Source organism: Colobus angolensis, unplaced genomic scaffold (assembly GCF_000951035.1).
Source record: "Colobus angolensis palliatus isolate OR3802 unplaced genomic scaffold, Cang.pa_1.0 Scaffold2, whole genome shotgun sequence".
Lineage (NCBI taxonomy): Eukaryota > Metazoa > Chordata > Mammalia > Primates > Cercopithecidae > Colobus > Colobus angolensis.
The window spans coordinates 8,350,955-8,370,989 of NW_012115154.1; the positions used below are offsets into that span (position 1 = coordinate 8,350,955).

Consider the following 20,035-nt stretch of genomic DNA (forward strand, 5'->3'; position numbering starts at 1 on the left):
GGCAAAGTTGCACTCTGTCGCCATTGCATGATCTCGGCTCAATGCAACCTCTGCCTCCTGGGTTCAAGTAATTCTCCCTGCCTCGGCCTCCCAAGTAGCTGGCATTACAGTCATGCACCACCATGCCCGGCTAATTTTTGTATTTTTTTTAGTAGAGACGGGGTTTCACCATGTTGGCCAGGTTGGTCTTGAACTCCTGACCTTAGGTGATCAGCCTGCCTTGGCCCCCCAAAGTGCTGGGATTACTGAAGTGAACCATTGTGCCCAGCCTAGTTTGCTTTCTTAAAAGCAAATTTTGGGAACATATGTTAGGTAACAGTCTCTCGAAATAAACTGCATTTTTGAGAGTTAGGCACTGTTACGTGCTTGATACTGTGTGCAGGCTTCTGGAGTACTAGATGGAATGAACACTTCTAATATTACCTACATTGTTCTGATCCAGGTCTTTTATAACAAATTTTTAAGAACATAGATTGTCAGGTTATGGACTAGAGACTCTAACTTGCTAAAAAGGTTCCTGGATGGGGGAAAACCATATATTTAAAAAACAAAATAGAGTGACATCCATACTCTACTAGAAAAGGGACTCTTTCTGTAAGGTGGCTATGAGCGAACTACAAACAATACGCATCATATCATATACAAATATGCAAATTATTAATTACCTTTCAGGGTTTCCAGCAAGTTTTTGGCTACGAACCAACATATGGCTTCAAAGAAAGGGAATTTGAAAAGATCTGGTGTTTTTAGCCTTTTCTCCATCTCATAACACCTAAATGAATTTGAAGAAATATTTAATATTAATATTAGCATTTCAAAGTTAGATAAAAGTAACCAACTTGAAAATAAGCAGGTCATGATATATAAGACCAATGAAGTATTTTACATTTCTTAGCAACATCACATGTGGACAAGACTGAATTGTGATCTTATCCAAGTTCTGACTTTAAGGAATTTGACGGTATACTGAAGAATTGTAATGGACTTCACAGAAGATCAACATCACACCTTTGGATTTGTATCCTAGTTTTAACAAAAGAGATTTTTACGAGGGTTCTACTACAAAAAATAAAACTGTGTGTTTCAGAAAACAGCTCCATGTATCCACAACAGTGCAATACTCACCCAAAAGTTTTATTTAGGCTCAACTAGGTATTCCAGCTCAAGACCACACTTGGCACAAATTACACAGGAGCCATCCCTCCCTCAGGGACAGCTCAGGTACAAAAAGACAAGATCCACACTTGGTAGGTGTGGGAGCTGTTTAAAGCTGCTTAAAGCCTTATGCCCTGTAAGAGCCACTCTCTCTTGTAATAACGCCACACACAGATGCATAGCTTCTAGGGATCTCTATGAGTGTGTCAAATTACAAGAGTTACCACATTCAGGCAAGTCCAAAGACATGGCTCCCTACTAGGTATTTCTAGTTCTCCCAGTCCTGATGCAGTTTATCAATCAGGAATCATTTTTACCATAAGCAGTGTTACCTAGTAAAAGTCAACACTCATTAGACTATCAGGGGAAGAGAGTTATGCAAAGGTCAAATTCTCATACAGAGGAGAAACAGCTATTAATCCTTTACCTGCAGCAAAATTAAAGCAGGTGTTTTGATAGCAGTCCTGACTTAGGGTTGCTTTTTTCTAGTACCATATGTCACATCTCAGTCTGACTAGATTTTGTTCATCTCCCTCACTGCAAAAATAGCCAAAGGAGAACACATACATTTTCACAAAATTTTGAAATTTGGAGTATTATCTGAATAAGTTCCTTTTTGTTGTTGTTGCTTTAGATTTGAAATGCAAAGTATCCTCCTGGCAAAATTTTAAAATACTACTTTTGTTAAAAGCTCCTATTATTAATAATATCTCAGGGACTATTTCCATGGAATCTCAAATAAAATATGCTATTGATTTTTTTTTAAGTTAAAAAAAAAGAGTATCCTATTTTTAAAAAGGATAAAAGGTCATGTAAATGCTGACACAAACCTGAGCTGCATGCCAATGTTAAGGTTGTGCAGGAAGTTCCCCCCAAAAGCCATACAGTCCTGAGAAGTCAGCACAGCATGGATCCACCCTGAAATGGTTAAAAATATATAAAGCAGTCATTTTTCAATATGTAAACCAAACAAATAGGATATCTACCTGTGAAGTAACTCAAAATATCAGTATCAGTTTATTTCATATTTCAGTGCTAGAGAAGTTAATGTTTATTACAATACATAGATTTAATTAAATATTTATTAAATGCCTATTATATGCTAGGCTCTATGCTGAGTTTGAGAAATAAGGTGAAGGTTTTTGTAGTTCTTAGTGTATTTGCTTCTTTCTTTTTAAAAATAGAGATGGGGTCTCAGTTTGTTGCCCAGGCTAGTCTCAAACTCCTGGCCTCAAGTGATCCTCTCACCTTGGCCTCCCAAAGTGCTGAAATTAAGGTGTGAGCCACTGTGCCCAGCCTGTTTTTGTTTTTCAGTTTAAAAACACAACCCAACTTTATATTAAAGATTTTACTCTCAGACCAGCCAAATCTGGTTTGATTTAGAAAAGCACATTTTCCATTAGAGAACACACGAGGATTGGTGGGATACTCCATCGTCCTGGTGTCATCCTGAAATCAGTGCCCTGAAAGGACTAAGCAGAGGAGGCTCAGAGGAGTCAACCTGAGACCTGACTCTAAGAAGGAAAAGGTAGATCACCCACATTTAATTATGAAGGGTTATGGTCCTACAAATATAGGTGTTGCCAAAAAATATTTTGTATTCCCATACAAATGCTTACAAAGTGAGAACCATTTCTAAGACATGACATCTAACTTTTGAAAAAAGTGTTGGCAGACTTAAAGACTTCACCAGAAATAAATATATACAAACATATTTGTATGCAAATTAGCTTTTAAAATACACAAATCCCATTTTCTTTATATTTTTCATCTTTTGACCCCTCACTGAACTGTAACACAAAACAAAAACCCTCAAAGGACTCACTTTCAAGTGTGCCCATTTCTGTGTTCAAAGGCACAAAGCCTTGAGCTTGACGTTGAAACCACAAATTAGAAGTCTGTGCCAACTCCAAATCCTACACATCAGTGGCTCTCAATAGCGGCAGCACTGCCTGTTCAGGATGTTTTGGAACGTTCAGGGGCTTTTCTGGTTGTCTCAATGATCTGGAAGCACTACTGGCATTTTGTGAGTGGGAGCCAGGAGTGCAACATGTGAGACAGTTCCACACAAAATGAAATTGTCCTGCATCACTCGGGACTGTCAAATTTTCCTGCGCATTCAAATTTTCCTGTCGCATTCAATAGGACAAAGCCTGTCCTATTAACTATCTCAGCCTAGAAATTAGAACTCCATTATTATATGTTATATATATCTGTATATACAGACATGCACACACAGTATATTTTCATGGTTTTGGCACAATTTCCTGAAATACAAAAACTGTACTGTAGTTTGTTTGAAAGCTTGTCAGTTGCTGACTACCTTGGGGAAAAAAATCACTTTGCCTACAGCAGTGGTTCTCCAAATATGGTCCCCATACCAGCAGCACCTGAATCAGCCAAGAACTTGTTAGAAACGCACATTCTCAGGCCCACTCCAGCTCCACAGAATCCGAACCTTGGCCATGAGGTCCAGCAATCTGTGTTGTAACCAGTCCTCCAGGTGATTCTGATATTCCAGGAAGTATCAGTACCTACACCAGTGCTACTGATAGAATTTGTGTTGCCACTAACACACACCTAGATTGATTTCCTTCCTTATGCAATTACCATTTCATTCTGTTCTCTAACGCTGCTGTGCCTAAACAGGCACATACTGAAATAGCATTTCACTATAAATCACCTTTTAATTTCTTCTTTATATTCTAGTTAGGATATTAAATCAATAAAAAAATTATTCTATGAATGTCAATTTATGATTTTGAAGAGGGTACAACAAAATACTTAACATAAAAGCAAGAAGTAGGAAGATTTAAGGGAGGGGCATTCACAATGTCAATCAGCCCATTCACAGTGAAAATACTGATACTTATCTAGGCAAATATTCTGGTAGTTCTAAGGCATGTCTTCATTTGTTCAACACACCATTATTACTATATATACCAGAGGCAAGGCTTTCAGCAGGGCCTGTGGGGACAGATCCCTGTGAACTCTACAGTCATTAGGGTCACCAAAACCAGCACATAATTCTCAAAACCACTGGTCTGGACAGTCTATACTCTACATTCATTTACATCTCAAAATGACAGACCTGATACCTATACCTGAGACTACAGCTAAGACTGATACTCAGTCCTTTCTTTGAGGGTCTCTCAAGACACACCCCTTGCCTCCTAACCGTCCTGGGACAGCAGCCCAGATTCTTACAGGCTTGGTCTTTAACAGCAATGGAGAGCTGACCATAGTTAAGACTATCAAAATTAAAAACTTTTGTGCATCAAAGGACATTATCAACAAAGTGAGCAGATAACCCACAAAATGGGAGCAAATATTTGCAAATCATACATACTGATATGGGTCTAGTACATAGAACAAAGAATGCTTACAAACTCAACAATTAAAAAGGACAAATAACCCTATTTTAAAATGAGCAAAGGGTTTGAATAGACATTTCTCCAAAGAGAATATGCAAATGCCCAACAAGAAAAATGCTGAGCATCATTACTCATTATGGAAATGCAAATCCAAATCATGACACATCACACCACTAGAATAGAAGGCAATTACAGCACTGGTGATGGTGTGGAGAAACTGGACTCCAAATACACTGCTGATGGGAACGTAAAATGGTGCAGCCATTTGGAGAACGGGTCAGCAATTCCTCAAGAAGTTAAATGTAGTTAAACCACGTAATGCAGCAATTCTACTACAAGCTATATTTACCCAAGAGAAATGAAAACATACCTCCACATAAAAAATTGTATATAAATGTTCAAAGCAACACTATTCAAACAGCCAAAATGTGGAAACAACCCAAATGTCCACCAACTGGTAAATGGATAAACAAAAGATGGTAAAGCTGAGTACCCCTTACCCAAAATGCTTGGAACCAGAAGTACTGATTTTTTTTTTTTTTTTGATCTTGGAATATCTGCGTTATATACTTACCAGCTGAGCATCCCTAATCTGAAAATCCAAAACCCCAAATGCCTCAATAAGCATTTCCTCTTGAGGGTCATGCAGATGCTCAAAACCTTTCAATTTTGGAGCAGTCAGGTTTTGGACTTTTGGATTTGGGATGCTCAACCTGTATATCCCACAAAAGAACATTACTGGGCCATGAAAAGATGAAGTAATGATACATGCTACAACATGGATGAGACTAGAAGATAATATGCTAAGTGAAAGAAGCTAGATGCAAAAGCCCACATGTTGTATGATTCCATCTACATAAAGTATCCAAAGAGGCAAATCCACAGTGACAGAAAGTACATTCGTGGTTGCCAGGGGCTCAGGGGAGGTGGGAATGGAGAATAACTGCTAAAGAGTACGGGGTTTCTTTTTGAGACAAGGAAAATGTTCTGGAATTAGTAGTTGGCTTTTAATTAGAACCTCTGGCTTTAACATGTTTGGAAAGTAGTTTTTATGACATTTGTTTGCCCAACTTTATTAATCTACTAAAAACCGCTGAGTTGTACACTTTAAAAGGGTGAATATTACGGTATGTGAATTTTTTCTTAATAAAAATAAAAATGAAGGCAAATGATATAAATACATTGCCAAAAGAAGTCCTAACTAGAAGAGAAAACCTCTAAGGAACAAAACCTAAAAAGTCCAAGATCAGAATTATTTCTTAACAAATGTGATAAAAACTACTTTCCAAACATGTTAAAGTCAGAGGTTCTAATTAAAAGCCAACTCTATGTGACTATCAATCATGGTGAGTAGGGGATGGGATGAAAACCTTACCTGTAGGAACAAATAAGGTATGTCCCTGCTTTACGACACATTTGTAGCACTTATCCACCTTATCTCCAAAGAACACCTCACTCTGGGTCACAGATGAACTCCAAGATTCGTAACGTGCCAAATTTTCATCTGTTGGCTTTATTAAATAAAAAATCTTCTCACCCTAAAAGGAAGTATCATACTATTTTTGAAAAAGGAAAAGCTACACTTAGGCTAGCCTACATTGATGCAATTTCCCAATACAAGGATACAAATTAAATTAGATAATTATCAGATTGTTTTTCGGTTCAAAAGACATATTTCACACACCTGATCAGTAGCTATTACCCTTAGTAAACATTTTCATCTTTAAAGCTTCCCCTTCTCGACTGACAAAAGGAGTCAATAAAAAAGTGTTGAAGAAATAGCTGCAAGACAGGAGGGCAGAGAAGCACAAACATCCCACTGACCTCCTCTCACTGTCAAGTAGAGAAGTAAATATGTGTTGACAGGCCCACAGTCATCTCTGCAAGCTTTGCCCTTTCTACTAAGATCCACAGCATAATGATTATTTTTAAAAATCTATAAATAAACTTCCTTTAGTAAACTAATTCTTTGCTTCTTCATGAAAAAAAAATAAAAACAGGAACCCAAGGACCCAGCATCAAATATAGCCCAGAATATTGCTGAGGCACAAGCATTTGATATAGATGAAGACTGAGTTTCTACATCAGTACTCTCCAATAGAACTTTCTGTGATGATGGAAATGTTTTGTATCTGTGCTAACCAATACAGTAGTCATTAGCCACATGTGGCTACTGAGCACTTGAAATGTGCCTAGTATAAACAAGGAACTGAATTTTTAATTACATTCCATTTTAATTATTTAAATTTAGTCACACATGGCTAGTGGTAACTGTTTTGAACAATGCAGCTCTAGATAAAGCAAGGTGAATATAAATTGAAAAGAACTGGTTTTTTGTTTGTTCGTTTTTTGGAGATAGGGTCTCATTCTGTTGCCCAGGCTGGAGTGCAGTGGTGCAATCATAGCGCACTGCGGCCTAAACTTCCTGGGCTCAAGTGATCCTCCTGCCTCAGCCTCTTGAGTAGCTGTGACTATAGGCATGAGCCACCACACCTGGCTAATTTTTTTATTTTTATTTTTAGAGACAGGGTCTCGCTCTGTTGCCCAGGCTGGAGTAAAGTGGAGTGATCACAGCATGCTGCAGCCTCAACTTCCTGGGCTCAAGTGATCGTCCTGCCTTAGCCTCTTGAGTAGCTGTGACTACAGGGATGAGCCATCATGCCTGGCTACTTTTTTTATTTTTATTTTTAGAGACAGGGTCTCACTATGTTGCTCAGGCTGGTCTTGAACTCCTGGGCTCAAAGAATCTTCCTGGGTTGGCCTGCTCTCAAAGTGCTGGGATTACGAGTATAAGCCACCACACCCAGCCAAGAACTGGTATTTTTATGGCATTCCTGACTTATCCAACAAGCTATCCTAGCCCAACATTAAGGCCAGAAGCAATTATTACTGTAATTTTGCTCCTTCACAGATGTTTAATTCAGAGATTAAAGGATAATTAACCAGGGGGAAAAGAATCAAAAAGAGACAAAAGGCTAAAAGAAACCAACTGAAAAGATGAGGGCAGAAAGTAAATCTAATATAAATTTAGAAGTAATGGCTCTTCCATGATTTGAGATTTTTTTAAAAAATCGTACATTTAAAGGCAAAGTGAGAGTTCCTGCTTAAAAAGTAAAAAAAAAACAACAAACAAACAAAAAAACCCTTCCCCTTTTACAAGTAACATTTATAAGAAACGACTATACCATTGAAAAACTAGGGCTATCTGTTTGTCAGTGAGAGAACAAAAAATACCCCAATCTTACCCAGAGGACATGGTACCAGACTGAAGTTCCACCGAAGTCAATGTGGAAATCTGTATAGCTGTCTTGAACTCCCATTAAGCAATATTTCTGAACAAATGGCTTGGGAAAGACTGAATCATCTGGCCAATAATTTTCCACCCAGGAAAGTTTTTTGGCTATATCAGGGACCTCCACCAATTCAGACATCCTTTTAAAAAAGAAACACACACACATACCCACATCATGCCAATTAAAAATTCTTAAAAACTGCTTCTCCCATCTATTCCCAAACCAAATAATTAAATGGAACTTAAGGTTAACAACAACACTTATAAGTTTAAAACACATGTTTTTTGTTTTTGAGACTCAGTCTTGCTCTGTTGCCTAGGCTGGAGTGCGGTGGCGTGATCTCGGCTCACTGCAAACTCTGTCCTGCCAGGTTCAAGAGATTCTCATGCCTCAGCCTCTCTGAGTAGCTGGGATTACAGGCATGTGCCACCACACCCAGCTGATTTTTGTATTTTTAGTAGAGAAGGGATTACGCCATGTTGGCCAGGCTGGTTTTGAACTCCTGGCATCAAGCGATCCACCCACCTTGGCCTCCCAAAATGCTGGGATTACAGGCATAAGCCACCGTGCCCAGCCACAGGTTTAAAATACATCTTATTTCTAAACATCTCTGAGCGTCCCAATGCAAAATTTATAACACTGCTACCACTGGACAACTTTAGAAGTCACAACTATGTTTCTTCCTAAAATAAATACATCATTAAACTACATTTAGCTAACACTCAGAATGCTAAACCAAAATGCCCAGAACTACTCACTTTGTATCTGAAAATTCAAGGCTGATCACATTTAACACTTTTGGTCTGTTAGGATTCATGAAGTATTTAACGTAATTGTGAAGTGTCATCTTGCTGTCTGCCTGTCTCGCCACATCAATGACATCTATCACTTTGTCACCACCTGCAGAGAAAAATTACAGTCTTCTTATTGGACCTGAGTTACATCAGCAGATGCCTTAATCAAAAAATATTTTAACTTAGTATGATATTTAAACCTAGTATAAAACTACGTAGTCTAGACAAAGATTTTCCCTATACTCTTAATTTCTCAAGTTCAATTGGACCTTTCAGGAAAAAAGGGACAATTTTTCAGAGGAAAAGGAAAGCAGTAAGACAGAGTTGCATAATTTACACCGAACATAAAAATGTATATGGCTTATAAAGCTTTCTGTATAGCAATGATATCTTGGTGTACAGCTCATAATGACAAAAAATACATTACACTGGCATGTAGAAATTGTGCAACATTTTCTGGATTTCAGTTTTCTCAGGCATAAAGTGGGGAGATTGACTTTGCCCTTTCACTTTTGTAACATTTAAAATATTCTAAGGCTATCATTTCAAAAAAAACACATCACTCATTGGGGAATTAGCATGCAACTTGACCAGGATATTTTCTGCCCCCCTGGTATTGTCTTCTTATATTCTCCTTCAAGAAAAAATTAGTGATTGGGAAGCAAAAATCAGTTCACATTAGTACCAGTGTCTGAAGGCCTGAGTTCCAAATTGTGATTAATTTACAGTTTTTGTATAAATCCATGAGGTAATGTTTACACACCACTGCACTGCTACACTAGGAAGCACAAACAGTTTGACAATGGACTATGGGATAAGGTAGAATTCAAAATATGGCAATACTTAACCAATCTGAAAGAAAAAAACAAATAAATGCCATTTTCTTACTTTAATGCAACTTCACATAGGTTTAGAAAGTCTTGCCTTACAGACTTCTTTATCTTCAGGAAGTAACACGGTTCTGTTTATAGTATTTAACTGAAGCGCTCTGCAGTACCAAAAAGTTAGCTATCAAGCAGTTTGAGCATTTCTTTCCTGCACATGTATTACACTAGCTATTTGTTTTGCAGTTGCTATCTATGCAAATAGCTTCAGGTTAATCCTTAGCCCCGTCCTCTTACTTGTCAAATATTCAAATTTAGCTGAATGTGAAGTTACAATATTTAGATAGATTTCCTCAGTGAAACAATAATCTATGAGAATCTTAACCAATGGCTCAATAAAGGGACAAGTTCTCAGATATTCCATCCTGAGGAGATAATGTAGTAAATATACAATTTTGAGTCAAAATAGATTTGGGATCTAACCTCAAACATTCTCTATCTACTGCTGACAAGGAGTAACATCTACATATAGTCAGCTTTATCTACAAATATCATGAGAATGAATGAAATGACTGAAAATGTCAACAACGTGGCAAGGAGTAAAGGGTTTCCCCCTTTATTTCTCATGTCTTTCTGTTTCTTTGGGAAATTTTCAAAATCACAAATTAAGTCCAGACATCATTAAATGGCAATATTCACCAAGTCATTACTATAAAAACAGGATTGAAAATGATCTGCTCTTTTTACCACCTTTCCTCTAAGCAGCAGCAGGTCACAAAGCAGACTATAGAGGACTAACTGTGCAGCTGGTAAACTGGGATCTGGGAATTTTGCACCTATATTCTACAGATGCCTACAATCAATCCAATTTTCCAATATCTTCTTCCTGGTATCTATATCTATCCCTCAGTAATGATTTTCCCTAAGCAAGTATCAGAAAACTTAATGGCACAAAAGAAAGCAGCAGGATGAGGCTGAGTAAATAGGAACAAGTAAAATGTGTCATTCTGTTTTTCTGGCAGTTGTAGGTCTGCTGAGAAAAACTAGTTTTCAATACAGATGATACTGAGTCTCACTTTTCTGAGCAGAAAACTAAACTAAATTGACATTTCTTCATTTAACCTTTAATATTACCAGGACTATCATTTTTACTTTTACCACGTTTTCCCAGGTACTTAAAGAAATAAAGTTCGTACCTACATAACGTTCCACATCCATCACAGAAAATGTAGGTGGAGGGAGCCTGAGTCCTAGATCATCTAATTTAGGGACCATAATAGGGACATCAAATCCATGTTTCTCCAGATATCTTTGTGTCAGCTGGCTGCCATGCATCTTTACAATTATTTCATCGGCACTAAGGAAAAACATAAGAATAAAAATGTCATTTTTATTGGTAAGTTCAGTTTAAAAAAAATACTGTGGTGATGGGTTAATTCATATACTGGATTAACTCTATCACTGGATCTTAACCTATCATATCTCATTCTTCTTTTAATGACAAATGTTTTATAAATCTCCTTTTGCTATCCTAAACTAAAATTTATAATATAATATACATAATTCAATACATATAATTAGAAATATATATAAAGTCCTCTAAATGCAAAAAGAAAAAACCAACCTAGTTTACAGTAAAATATGTACAAGTTGAGTATCCCTAATCCAAAAATACAAACTCTAAAATGCTCCAAAATCCGAAATGTTTTGAGCGTTGATATGATGCTCAAAGGAAGTGCTTATTGGAGCATTTCAGATTTTCAGATTAGGGATGCTCAGTTGCTAAGTATAATGCAAACGTTCCAAAATCCAAAAAAAAAAAAAAGTCTGAAATCGTTTCTGAAACACTTCTGTTCCTTAGCATTTTGGATAAGGGATACTCAACCTGTATTTCAGTATGTAAACTACACTAGAAGACATAATAAAATAATAGAATGCTTACAACTAGTTGTAATGAATGGTTAGATTTAAGTTAAGTGAAACACCAGAAGCCACTTGATACAGGCTGCGTAGAAATTTGGGAGAAGAAAAGGTAGAGTGTGCATTAGAATAAAAACTAGTCAGGCCAGGCACGGTGGCTCACGTCTGTAATTCCCAGCACTTTGGGAGGCTGAGGTGAGTGGATCACCTAAGGTCAGGAGTTCGAGACCAGCCTGACCAACGTGGTGAAACCTCGTCTCTACTAAAAATACAAACATTAGCTGGGTGTGTTGGTGGGCATCTGTAATCCCAGCTACTTGGGAGGCTGAGACAGGAGAATCGCCTGAACCTGGGAGACGGAGATTGCAGTGAGCCGAGATTGCGCCATTGCACTCCAGCCTGAGTGACGAGCAAAACTCCATCTCAAAAATAAATAAATACATAAATAAATAAAAACAAAAACTAGTCAGATTTTATCTGACTATAAAATTCTACACAACTATCTAAAGTCTAATGGAACACAGAACAATTAATTCTTACTCTGCATACTGGAAGATGACTAGCATCCCTGGTCCCTGGCCACTGAGACAAGTGTCCAAAATGCTCCCATTGAAAACTACCGATTTAAATGATCCGTTACAACCAGTATTTAGTAAGTCTTTTTTTTGAGATGGAGTCTCGCTCTGTAGCCCAGGCTGGAGTGCGGTGGAACGATCTCAGCTCATTGCAAGCTCCGCCTCCCGGGTTCAGGACATTCTCCTGCCTCAGCCTCCCGAGTAGCTAGGACTACAGGCACCTGCCACATGACCGGCTAATTTTTTTGTATTTTTTTTAAGTAGAGATGGGTTTCACCATGTTAGCCAGGATGGTCTTGATCTTCTGACCTCGTGATCCGCCCACCTTGGCCTCCCAAAGTTCTGGGATTACAGGCGTGAGCCACCGCACTGGGCCTAGTAAGTCTTAATACCAGGTAATAACTTTAAGCCAAGAATGGTTGGATCTCCAGTTGCCCTCTCTGATGACCAACAGATTACAGGCATTACATTAACATAAGAGTAGTTTGTCCCTTTGCCCACCAGGTCGCTTCCAAAGGGGCATTCCAGTTTTTATCTCCTAATTGCTCACAGGATATGGCTGCTATACATTCAAAATTAAGTGGTACACTTGCCTTAAAGGTTAAAACACAATAGTCTCCACTTCTACAATCAGATCTTAACTATCTGATGTCATCTGCTGCCTAGGTGGCAAGAAGACAGGAGAAAAAGGAGATGCTGGTTCTCCGAATTACTGGGCTCCGATCTTCTGATCCTTTCCATAAGGCAAGGGCAAGTCTAAGGCCTAAGAAAACTGAGAGTCCTCTCCTAGATATTCTTGTTCTTCTTCACTTGACTCATCTACTGAACTGGAGCTCTGTATTACCTCTCAGTTTCCCCAATAAGCATCCACAACTGTCCCTCCTTCCCCCAACCTCTGAGGATTAAATAATTCCTTCAACTTCAATCTAAAGGAGAATTTTAAATCACTTGTATTCCCTGATCTCAAATGTTTGGTGTTTTACTTCCTCTTTTGATCAAACATATATAATGACAAGTGTTTAAAATATAGGTACATTTTTTGCAAGAGGAAAATCTGGAGACAAACTAAATATATATGGGGATGGTTAAGCAAATTATAGTACCTATAGATTACTGCATACTACACAGCATTTAGGAAGTGAGGTAAATCTATGCATATGTATGGAAGGATATCTATGAAATATAAGAGTAAAAAAGGCAAATTGTACAACACTATGCATAACATAATCCCATTTTAAGAACATTATATATATCCATACATCCATATACATAAATGTTTTAATGTTTTTATGTAGAAAAGGGTCTCAAAAAACTTACACTAAGTCTTAAAATAGGGGAGGGGAAAGATAACTCATTCACTTTATACGCTTCTGCGTTAATCATATCGAGTATGTGTAATTTAACAATTATTGCTATTCTACTATGGTTTGAAATGATATAAAGCTTTATGGCATTAAAACCCAAAGATCCTGAACTAATGGTAATTACATTTTGGACATTTGTGATCATCTCTATAACCTGTTCTCATTTGTGGTCACTGGCAGTAAAGTCACATAAATTATTAGGCCAGTGTTTTTAACACTACATTTTTGTGTCAGAAATCTATTTGGAAAAAAAAGAAAGCTATAGCTCCTCTCCCCAAGAAATGGACACTCCCAACTGACACTAAATTATACATACCATTCACTCTAGGGAGCTCACAAACCTCTCTTAGGCCCACCAACAGAACCAGACTGAAAACTTTGGGCCTAGGTGCCAAACCAATCAAGCATGAGCCAATAAAAAAGAAAACACACAAACATTTCTCCTACAACTTGGAAACTGATAAAAAAAGAATATATGAGAATAGGGTATTTAACACCACAAAAATCATGTGGAAACACTACATTTTAAATCTGTGTTCTTTCTGTCTCTCAACAGACCTGAGGGAGCCAACAATAGATGCTTATCATTATGTTTCTGTGTAAGGATTAAGGGGCAGGGGGCTAGAGAGGAATTCTAAAGACTGAGAAGAAATAGCAGGGGTTTTATCATTTCAGGATCTGAAATAATTCCATAATAAGCTGCATGTGATACTGTGATTTAAATCTAAATTGTGCTTCCCCTCTTTAACAAGCCTGGCTATGATCTTGTGTAAAAGTCTATTAAGCATTATCGCTTGAAATAGATGTCAGGCAGTGAGCAGGAAATGATCCAAATTAGCATGATTAAATGCTTTATAATGCTTTCGACTCTCTTTGAGCCAGACAACTCAAATATATTCCATTATTTTTTAAAAAATCAAAAAGCCCACTCCTGCAGTGGTTGTGTGTGCTTCTGGTGGACCTAGGGCAGAGATGCATATAAAAGCAATGGAGAAAAAGCAGAGTTGGGAAAACAGGAGAAGGTGAGGCAAAAGAAAAAAAACAGGCAGCAGCTGCATATCATAAGGAACCAAGTATTGGGACCAACTCCCTCAGATTAGCATATTTCAAACTTTCTGGACTGTGGCCCACACCTAAATGTTTTTATAGGGTGACCCAGTGCGCATATACATGTAACAAAAGTTCCAAGAAAATATGCTTACTTATTTCCTCCTATTACTTGGAATGTACTGATACTTTTCTATTTCATTAAGGAAGTAAAAAGGTGAAAAGGTGGCTGAGGATAAAGTTTGAAAACATTGAAAACTTTGTTTGAAAACATTGCCTTTACGTAATATCACTCTATGAGACGACATTCTTACATTCTTACATTTTCTTTTATCAGAGTAAGTTTCCATACCTTGGGAAGACTCGAGAGCGTAATTCCTTAATGAAAGTTCTAGTTCCAGCTTGCACTGGTTTGGAACCATCATCAATTTCAGTGTAGTCATGCCTGTGCCAGTTCCTCCTCTTTTTCACTGGATTTTTAAAAGATTTTAAAAAAATGATTTTGGTAACTGGTGATACTATGTGCTTTCTAATCATTATATCCAACATAATCAGAAATAACAATTGTAAATACATTAAAAACACTCAAGTTTTTTTTGTGTTTTTTTTTTTAAGACCACATACGTTTATATATATTTGGATTAAGAAAATGAATCACAAGCCATATAAAATCGAGATAAATTGAAAAACTCGAAGGTAAGTACCATGTCTATTCCCAGCTGCGTAGAAAATTAAAAATCCATGGCGTGAATTTCCACCATGGGTTCCACCATCCTTCTGAGGATACAAGACAAAGGTTTTCCTGCAACTTTCCCAACCACCTCCCACCAGTGCAGCGAGTGCTCCCATGGTTGAGAACCAAATACAGGTGTGTTTCTAAACGCTGGAACGAAGCAGTCTTGCTGCCACATGAGTGGAGCCCGGAGCTCGGATTCTGAAATCCAAATCCAGGCCTGCCATCACCAGGCTGCGTGGAGAATGAAGATAGGGAGCCAGGCAGATGGTCTCTCCATGCATCCATCTTAACATGCAGCCATGGGAAGGAAACTGGGATGGGAGTTGTGTTCCTCCCCAAAATTCATTTCTTTGGTTGCCTGATGTCAACTCCTGCCTTAGACATGCCATCCCAAACTCTCTTTCTCCTTCATTTTTATCCCTTCATGTTACACCCAGTGAATGATGCTTCATTGTCTTAAAACCGAAACAGAAATGAGGAGGTAGGTAGCACGGATGGGGAGTGCATGAACTCTACAGGATGAGGGTGCTCTGTACTAGCTCCTCTGAAACCTGAGTCCTCTGTTCACTCTGCACACACATCACAGAGGGCTGCCGGCCAGCAGCCAAGGCGTTTGGTGAGGGTCCCATCTCGTGGACCCTTCAGATGCCCCTTCATCCTCTGAGCTTAAACACTGGGGCTTGAAAGGTGGCCAAAGAGCTGGCAAGGACACAAATATGGGGCATTCAAACTCCTAGGAAAGATCACAATTTTGCTCCCACGCCCAGGGGACTAGGAGTGGGGTGAAAGAGCCCATCGTACTAGGGCGAATGTGGATCCTTATCCCAAGAGGTAGAATCATTTTACCCAGTACCAGAAACACGAGCTTCCAGTTCTTGTTTTTACAGTAACTCCTGATAGCAGACCTTGCCCCCTCCCACTTCCAGTACCCTCTGACCCTTGCAAAAGGGCCACAAAGTGCATGCACGGCTAACCGTGTGTATGCTGCCCAAAGCCACGGCCACTCACCCCTCGCTCGTGTGCACAGCCTCCCCACATATATACACAGATACATGTAACGCATGGTGGCCAAAGACATTTACACTGTGAGTGTGAGGCCTGGCTTAGGCCTGCATCCTTGGGCAGGGTCTGCCCCTTGGTCCCAGGGTCCTAAGGCTGCTCTGCAGCCAGCCCCGTGCCTTAGTGTTTTATCTCGAGGATGGAGGAGTTGAAAACACTCAAGTTTTTAATGCATTTCCAGGCCTGAGAATCCTGCTCAATGTAATGCTGCAATTACAGACAATTAACTGTGGATTTTTAAAACCTACTCTTTTTATTTCAAAATATTTAAAATTAAAGCAAGGAATTCAAATCAGCAGATGGAGCCTTTTATAATGTCCACACTTACAGATACTATACAATTTCCAAATTATATACAATTATGATTTTCATCAGAACATTAGGTCCTAATATGATTATCCAGATAATCCAAATTATCTTCTCAGGACAGGGCCTTTATCTCACATCAGAAATCTATTCTAATAGCATCATTCCTCCCTCTTTCATGTGAAGACTTACTCCCCAAATAAGCACAGTTACACTGACATAAAGAAGAGCAGGTAACTGAGTCATAATTAAAGAAAGACAAAATAAAATTAAATTATTAAATTTACAAAATTAAAGGATGACAAAATAAATAACTTCATTCATTCCAATGCTAAGACCCTGTAATTCTACAGCTCTGGAAGGCTATGACCTTGAGTAGTCACAGCAATCGAAATCAGAAGACTTGGATTTGATTCCTAGTTCAGCCAATAGCTTTCTCTGCAACCTTGGGCAAGTCACTTAACACTGCTGGATCCAGATTCCTCAATGTAGGAATTAAGGGGTGGATTAAACTGCTAATTTTCAAACTGTGTGGAAGAATCCTTCACAAAGGGGAGATAGAGAAAAAGCCAAGGGTTGATCTCTGGCCCTCATTCCTCTTTACAGCAGAGTGGCACTACCTACAGCTCTTGGGCGTTCTATCAATGTACAATTTCAGTTTTAAATCAGTTTTTTTATTTTTTAAGTTTGAAAAGTACTCTTAAGCCTAAAACCTCTATGATTCTGGAAAATGTACTGACGTCTGCAATTTATTTAGAAATGCATCCAAAAAAAAAATAGGTAGACAGAATAGTTACATGGATAGACATGTGGTAGAACATATAATGAAAATGTTAACAGTAGAATCTAGATGATAAGGCTTATAGGTGCTTGCTGTAAAATTCATCCAATTTTTCCTATATGTTTGAACATTTTCATAACAATAATGTTTTGGGGAAAACAACTTCATGATTCCAAGTTATTTTAAACCTTTCCTGCCTTACAAAGATCATAGTAATACAACAACATTGAGTCCTCATGTGGATAAGAAGTCACAATAATTAAGAAAGGTGGAAATCAGGCTTATTCCTATCTAAGAGTCTAAAACAAGATTCCCAAGTAACTTATGGCAGCCAAATCTTCAATATGGAAGAGGGTAAGTTCCACTAGAAAAAAACAAAAAAACTCACAAGAAAAATTTAGAATCACAAAGCAAACTTCCTAGGAAATTCCATTAAGGCATCCTTTGCATGTTATTTTTTCTCATTTAAAATCACTCCTAAAATTTGAGTGTATTTAATTCCAGATTTTTTTTCAGCTATATATAGATACATAACTCCATTTCTTTTTTTTTTTTTTTTGAGACGGAGTCTTACCCTGTTGCCAGGCTGCAGGACAGTGGCACGATCTCGGTTCATAGAAACCTCTGCCTCCCAGGTTCAAGCAATTCCCCTGCCTCAGGCTCCCGAGTAGCTGGGACTACAGGCATGCGCCACCACATTCGGCTTTTGGTGTTTTTTTTGTATTTTAGTAGAGATGGGGTTTCACCATGTTGGCCAGGATGGTCGCAATCTCCTGACCTCGTGATCCACCCACCTTGGCCTCCCAAAGTGCTGGGACTACAGGTGTGAGCCACCAAGCCCAGCCCATAACTCCATTTTATCTTCAACTGGGATCACAATGTTTATCTTGCTTATCTTTCTTATTATATCACGAGCATTTTCTCCTTATTAAATATTTAAAACAGACTACAATTTTAAGATGTAGATATACCATAGTATAATCATTTTTTTGATTCTTAAGCATTTAGTTCATTCTGAATCTTTCTTCAAAGCTGAGATTCATGTTTGTATATATTGTTTCCCTGATTAATTCCTCAGAATAAATTCTAAGAAATGCTAGAAGAAAGATCAATATTTTAAAGATAATTGCTACATATTACAAAACTGCCTCCAAAGAAGTGGTACTAGTAACTTACTTTCCTTACCAGTATTACATAAGAAGTGTATTTCATGCCCCTGGGTAAACAATGGGCATCAGTACTTTTTTTTTTTTTTTTAAAGCAGCCCATTTGATAGGTAAAGTATGATACTGTATTTTTAAATTTTCTTTCTTTTTTAAGACAGGGTCTCCCTCTTTCACCCAGGCTGGAGTACAGTGGCGCAATCACAGTTCACTGCAGCCTCGAGCTCCTGGGCTCAAGCAATCCTCCTACCTCAGCAACCCCAGTAGTTAATTTTCATTTTTGCAGAAGAGATTAATCAGTGAAGTGCATCAGCTTTGGAATTAGACTGCTTCAAACTCCAACTCTACCAAATAGCTACATAAAAGGGCTAGCTAGATCATTTTTCTCATTTCTCACATGGAGTTGTTACAAATATCGAAGAAGATAACATAGGTCAAGTACTTACTTACCCACTATAGTGCCTACCATATAATAAGCTGCCAATCACTATCATTTCCTTTTAAATGTGCTGACTTGGAGGAGGTTAACAGAAGGATACAATTGTCCTGTTGGGTCAACATGCTAACCATAAAATCAGCCACTGTATAACAGCTGACTGAATTTCTTAAAGGAAGGAGGCCAGTGAAGGAATATTTTAGTAATGGTTAAAGGGAAAGGAGAAAATTTTGTGTTTGGATTGCATGTGCCTAAAGAAGACAGAGAATATATATTTAAGTTATTTGTAGGCTGTTTTTTGATACCTGCCCTCAAATAGAGTTCTTAATTCCCATTAAGAGGGTCAAGTCTAAATTCACCATATTAAGTAGTTATTATACTAGCTAAATGGTATCAATAATAAGTACTCCTGGGGATCTCTGAAACCAACAGGAAACACAGGTAGCAAGTAAGACAGGCTTAATAGGCCTGGCGCAGTGGCTCACACCTGTAATCTCAGCACTTTGAGAGCCTGAGGCAAGACCAGCCTGGCCAACATGGTGAAACTCCATCTCTACTAAAAATACAAAAATTAGCCAGGCACGGTGGCACACACCTGTAATCCCAGCTACTCAGGAGGCTGAGGCAGGAGAATTGCTTGAACCTGTGAGGCACAGGTTGCAGTGAGCCAAGACTACGCCACTGCACTCCAGCCTGGGCGACAGCGTAAGACTCTGTCTCAAAAAATAAAAAAATGAATTAAAAAAAAAAAAAGAGAGAGGCTTAATAGCAGAGGGAAAGGGATCAAAAGGGATTAACCAAGTTGGGGGTAGAAGGTGAGGAGGAGGGAGGGTGAGCCTTAAATCAAGATAAAACAGATGACTGGATTTTGGGCGTTTTCCCTGTAAGTACTCAGAGTTGGATACCTGCCCAGAAGATAGCCAATGCCTGGTCTTACGTTCTTCAGGGATGAGAAGCATAGGCAAACTTCTCTCTGAAGCATAATTATTCAAAGTGAAGTCATGATCCATTATGGATTGTGTAATCAATTTAGCGAGTATAACACATTTTTTACAAAATTAAATCATATAGGAAAAATTAAAAATGGAGTATATCACATTATTCTGCCTCATAGTAACTTAATATTTCACAGAATTTAAATTCAAATTTCATTTTGGGACTATATCATTAAATTCTAAACTAAAACTGCTATAAATTTTAGTTAAGTC

General features: G+C 38.2%; 1 protein-coding gene across 1 annotated transcript in view; it reads right to left on the minus strand.

Moving 5' to 3' along the window:
- The window catches only part of KDM7A (lysine (K)-specific demethylase 7A), a 69,758-nt gene that overhangs the window by 34,363 nt on the left and 15,360 nt on the right, over positions 1–20,035 (minus strand). Inside the window, exons 3-9 of the mRNA XM_011941565.1 lie at positions 14,699–14,816; positions 10,637–10,797; positions 8,581–8,722; positions 7,775–7,961; positions 5,905–6,067; positions 1,986–2,073; positions 666–772 (exon numbers count right to left, since the gene is read on the minus strand). Of these exons, the coding sequence (XP_011796955.1) occupies positions 666–772; positions 1,986–2,073; positions 5,905–6,067; positions 7,775–7,961; positions 8,581–8,722; positions 10,637–10,797; positions 14,699–14,816 (966 nt within the window). The remainder of the gene's footprint in view (positions 1–665; positions 773–1,985; positions 2,074–5,904; positions 6,068–7,774; positions 7,962–8,580; positions 8,723–10,636; positions 10,798–14,698; positions 14,817–20,035) is intronic.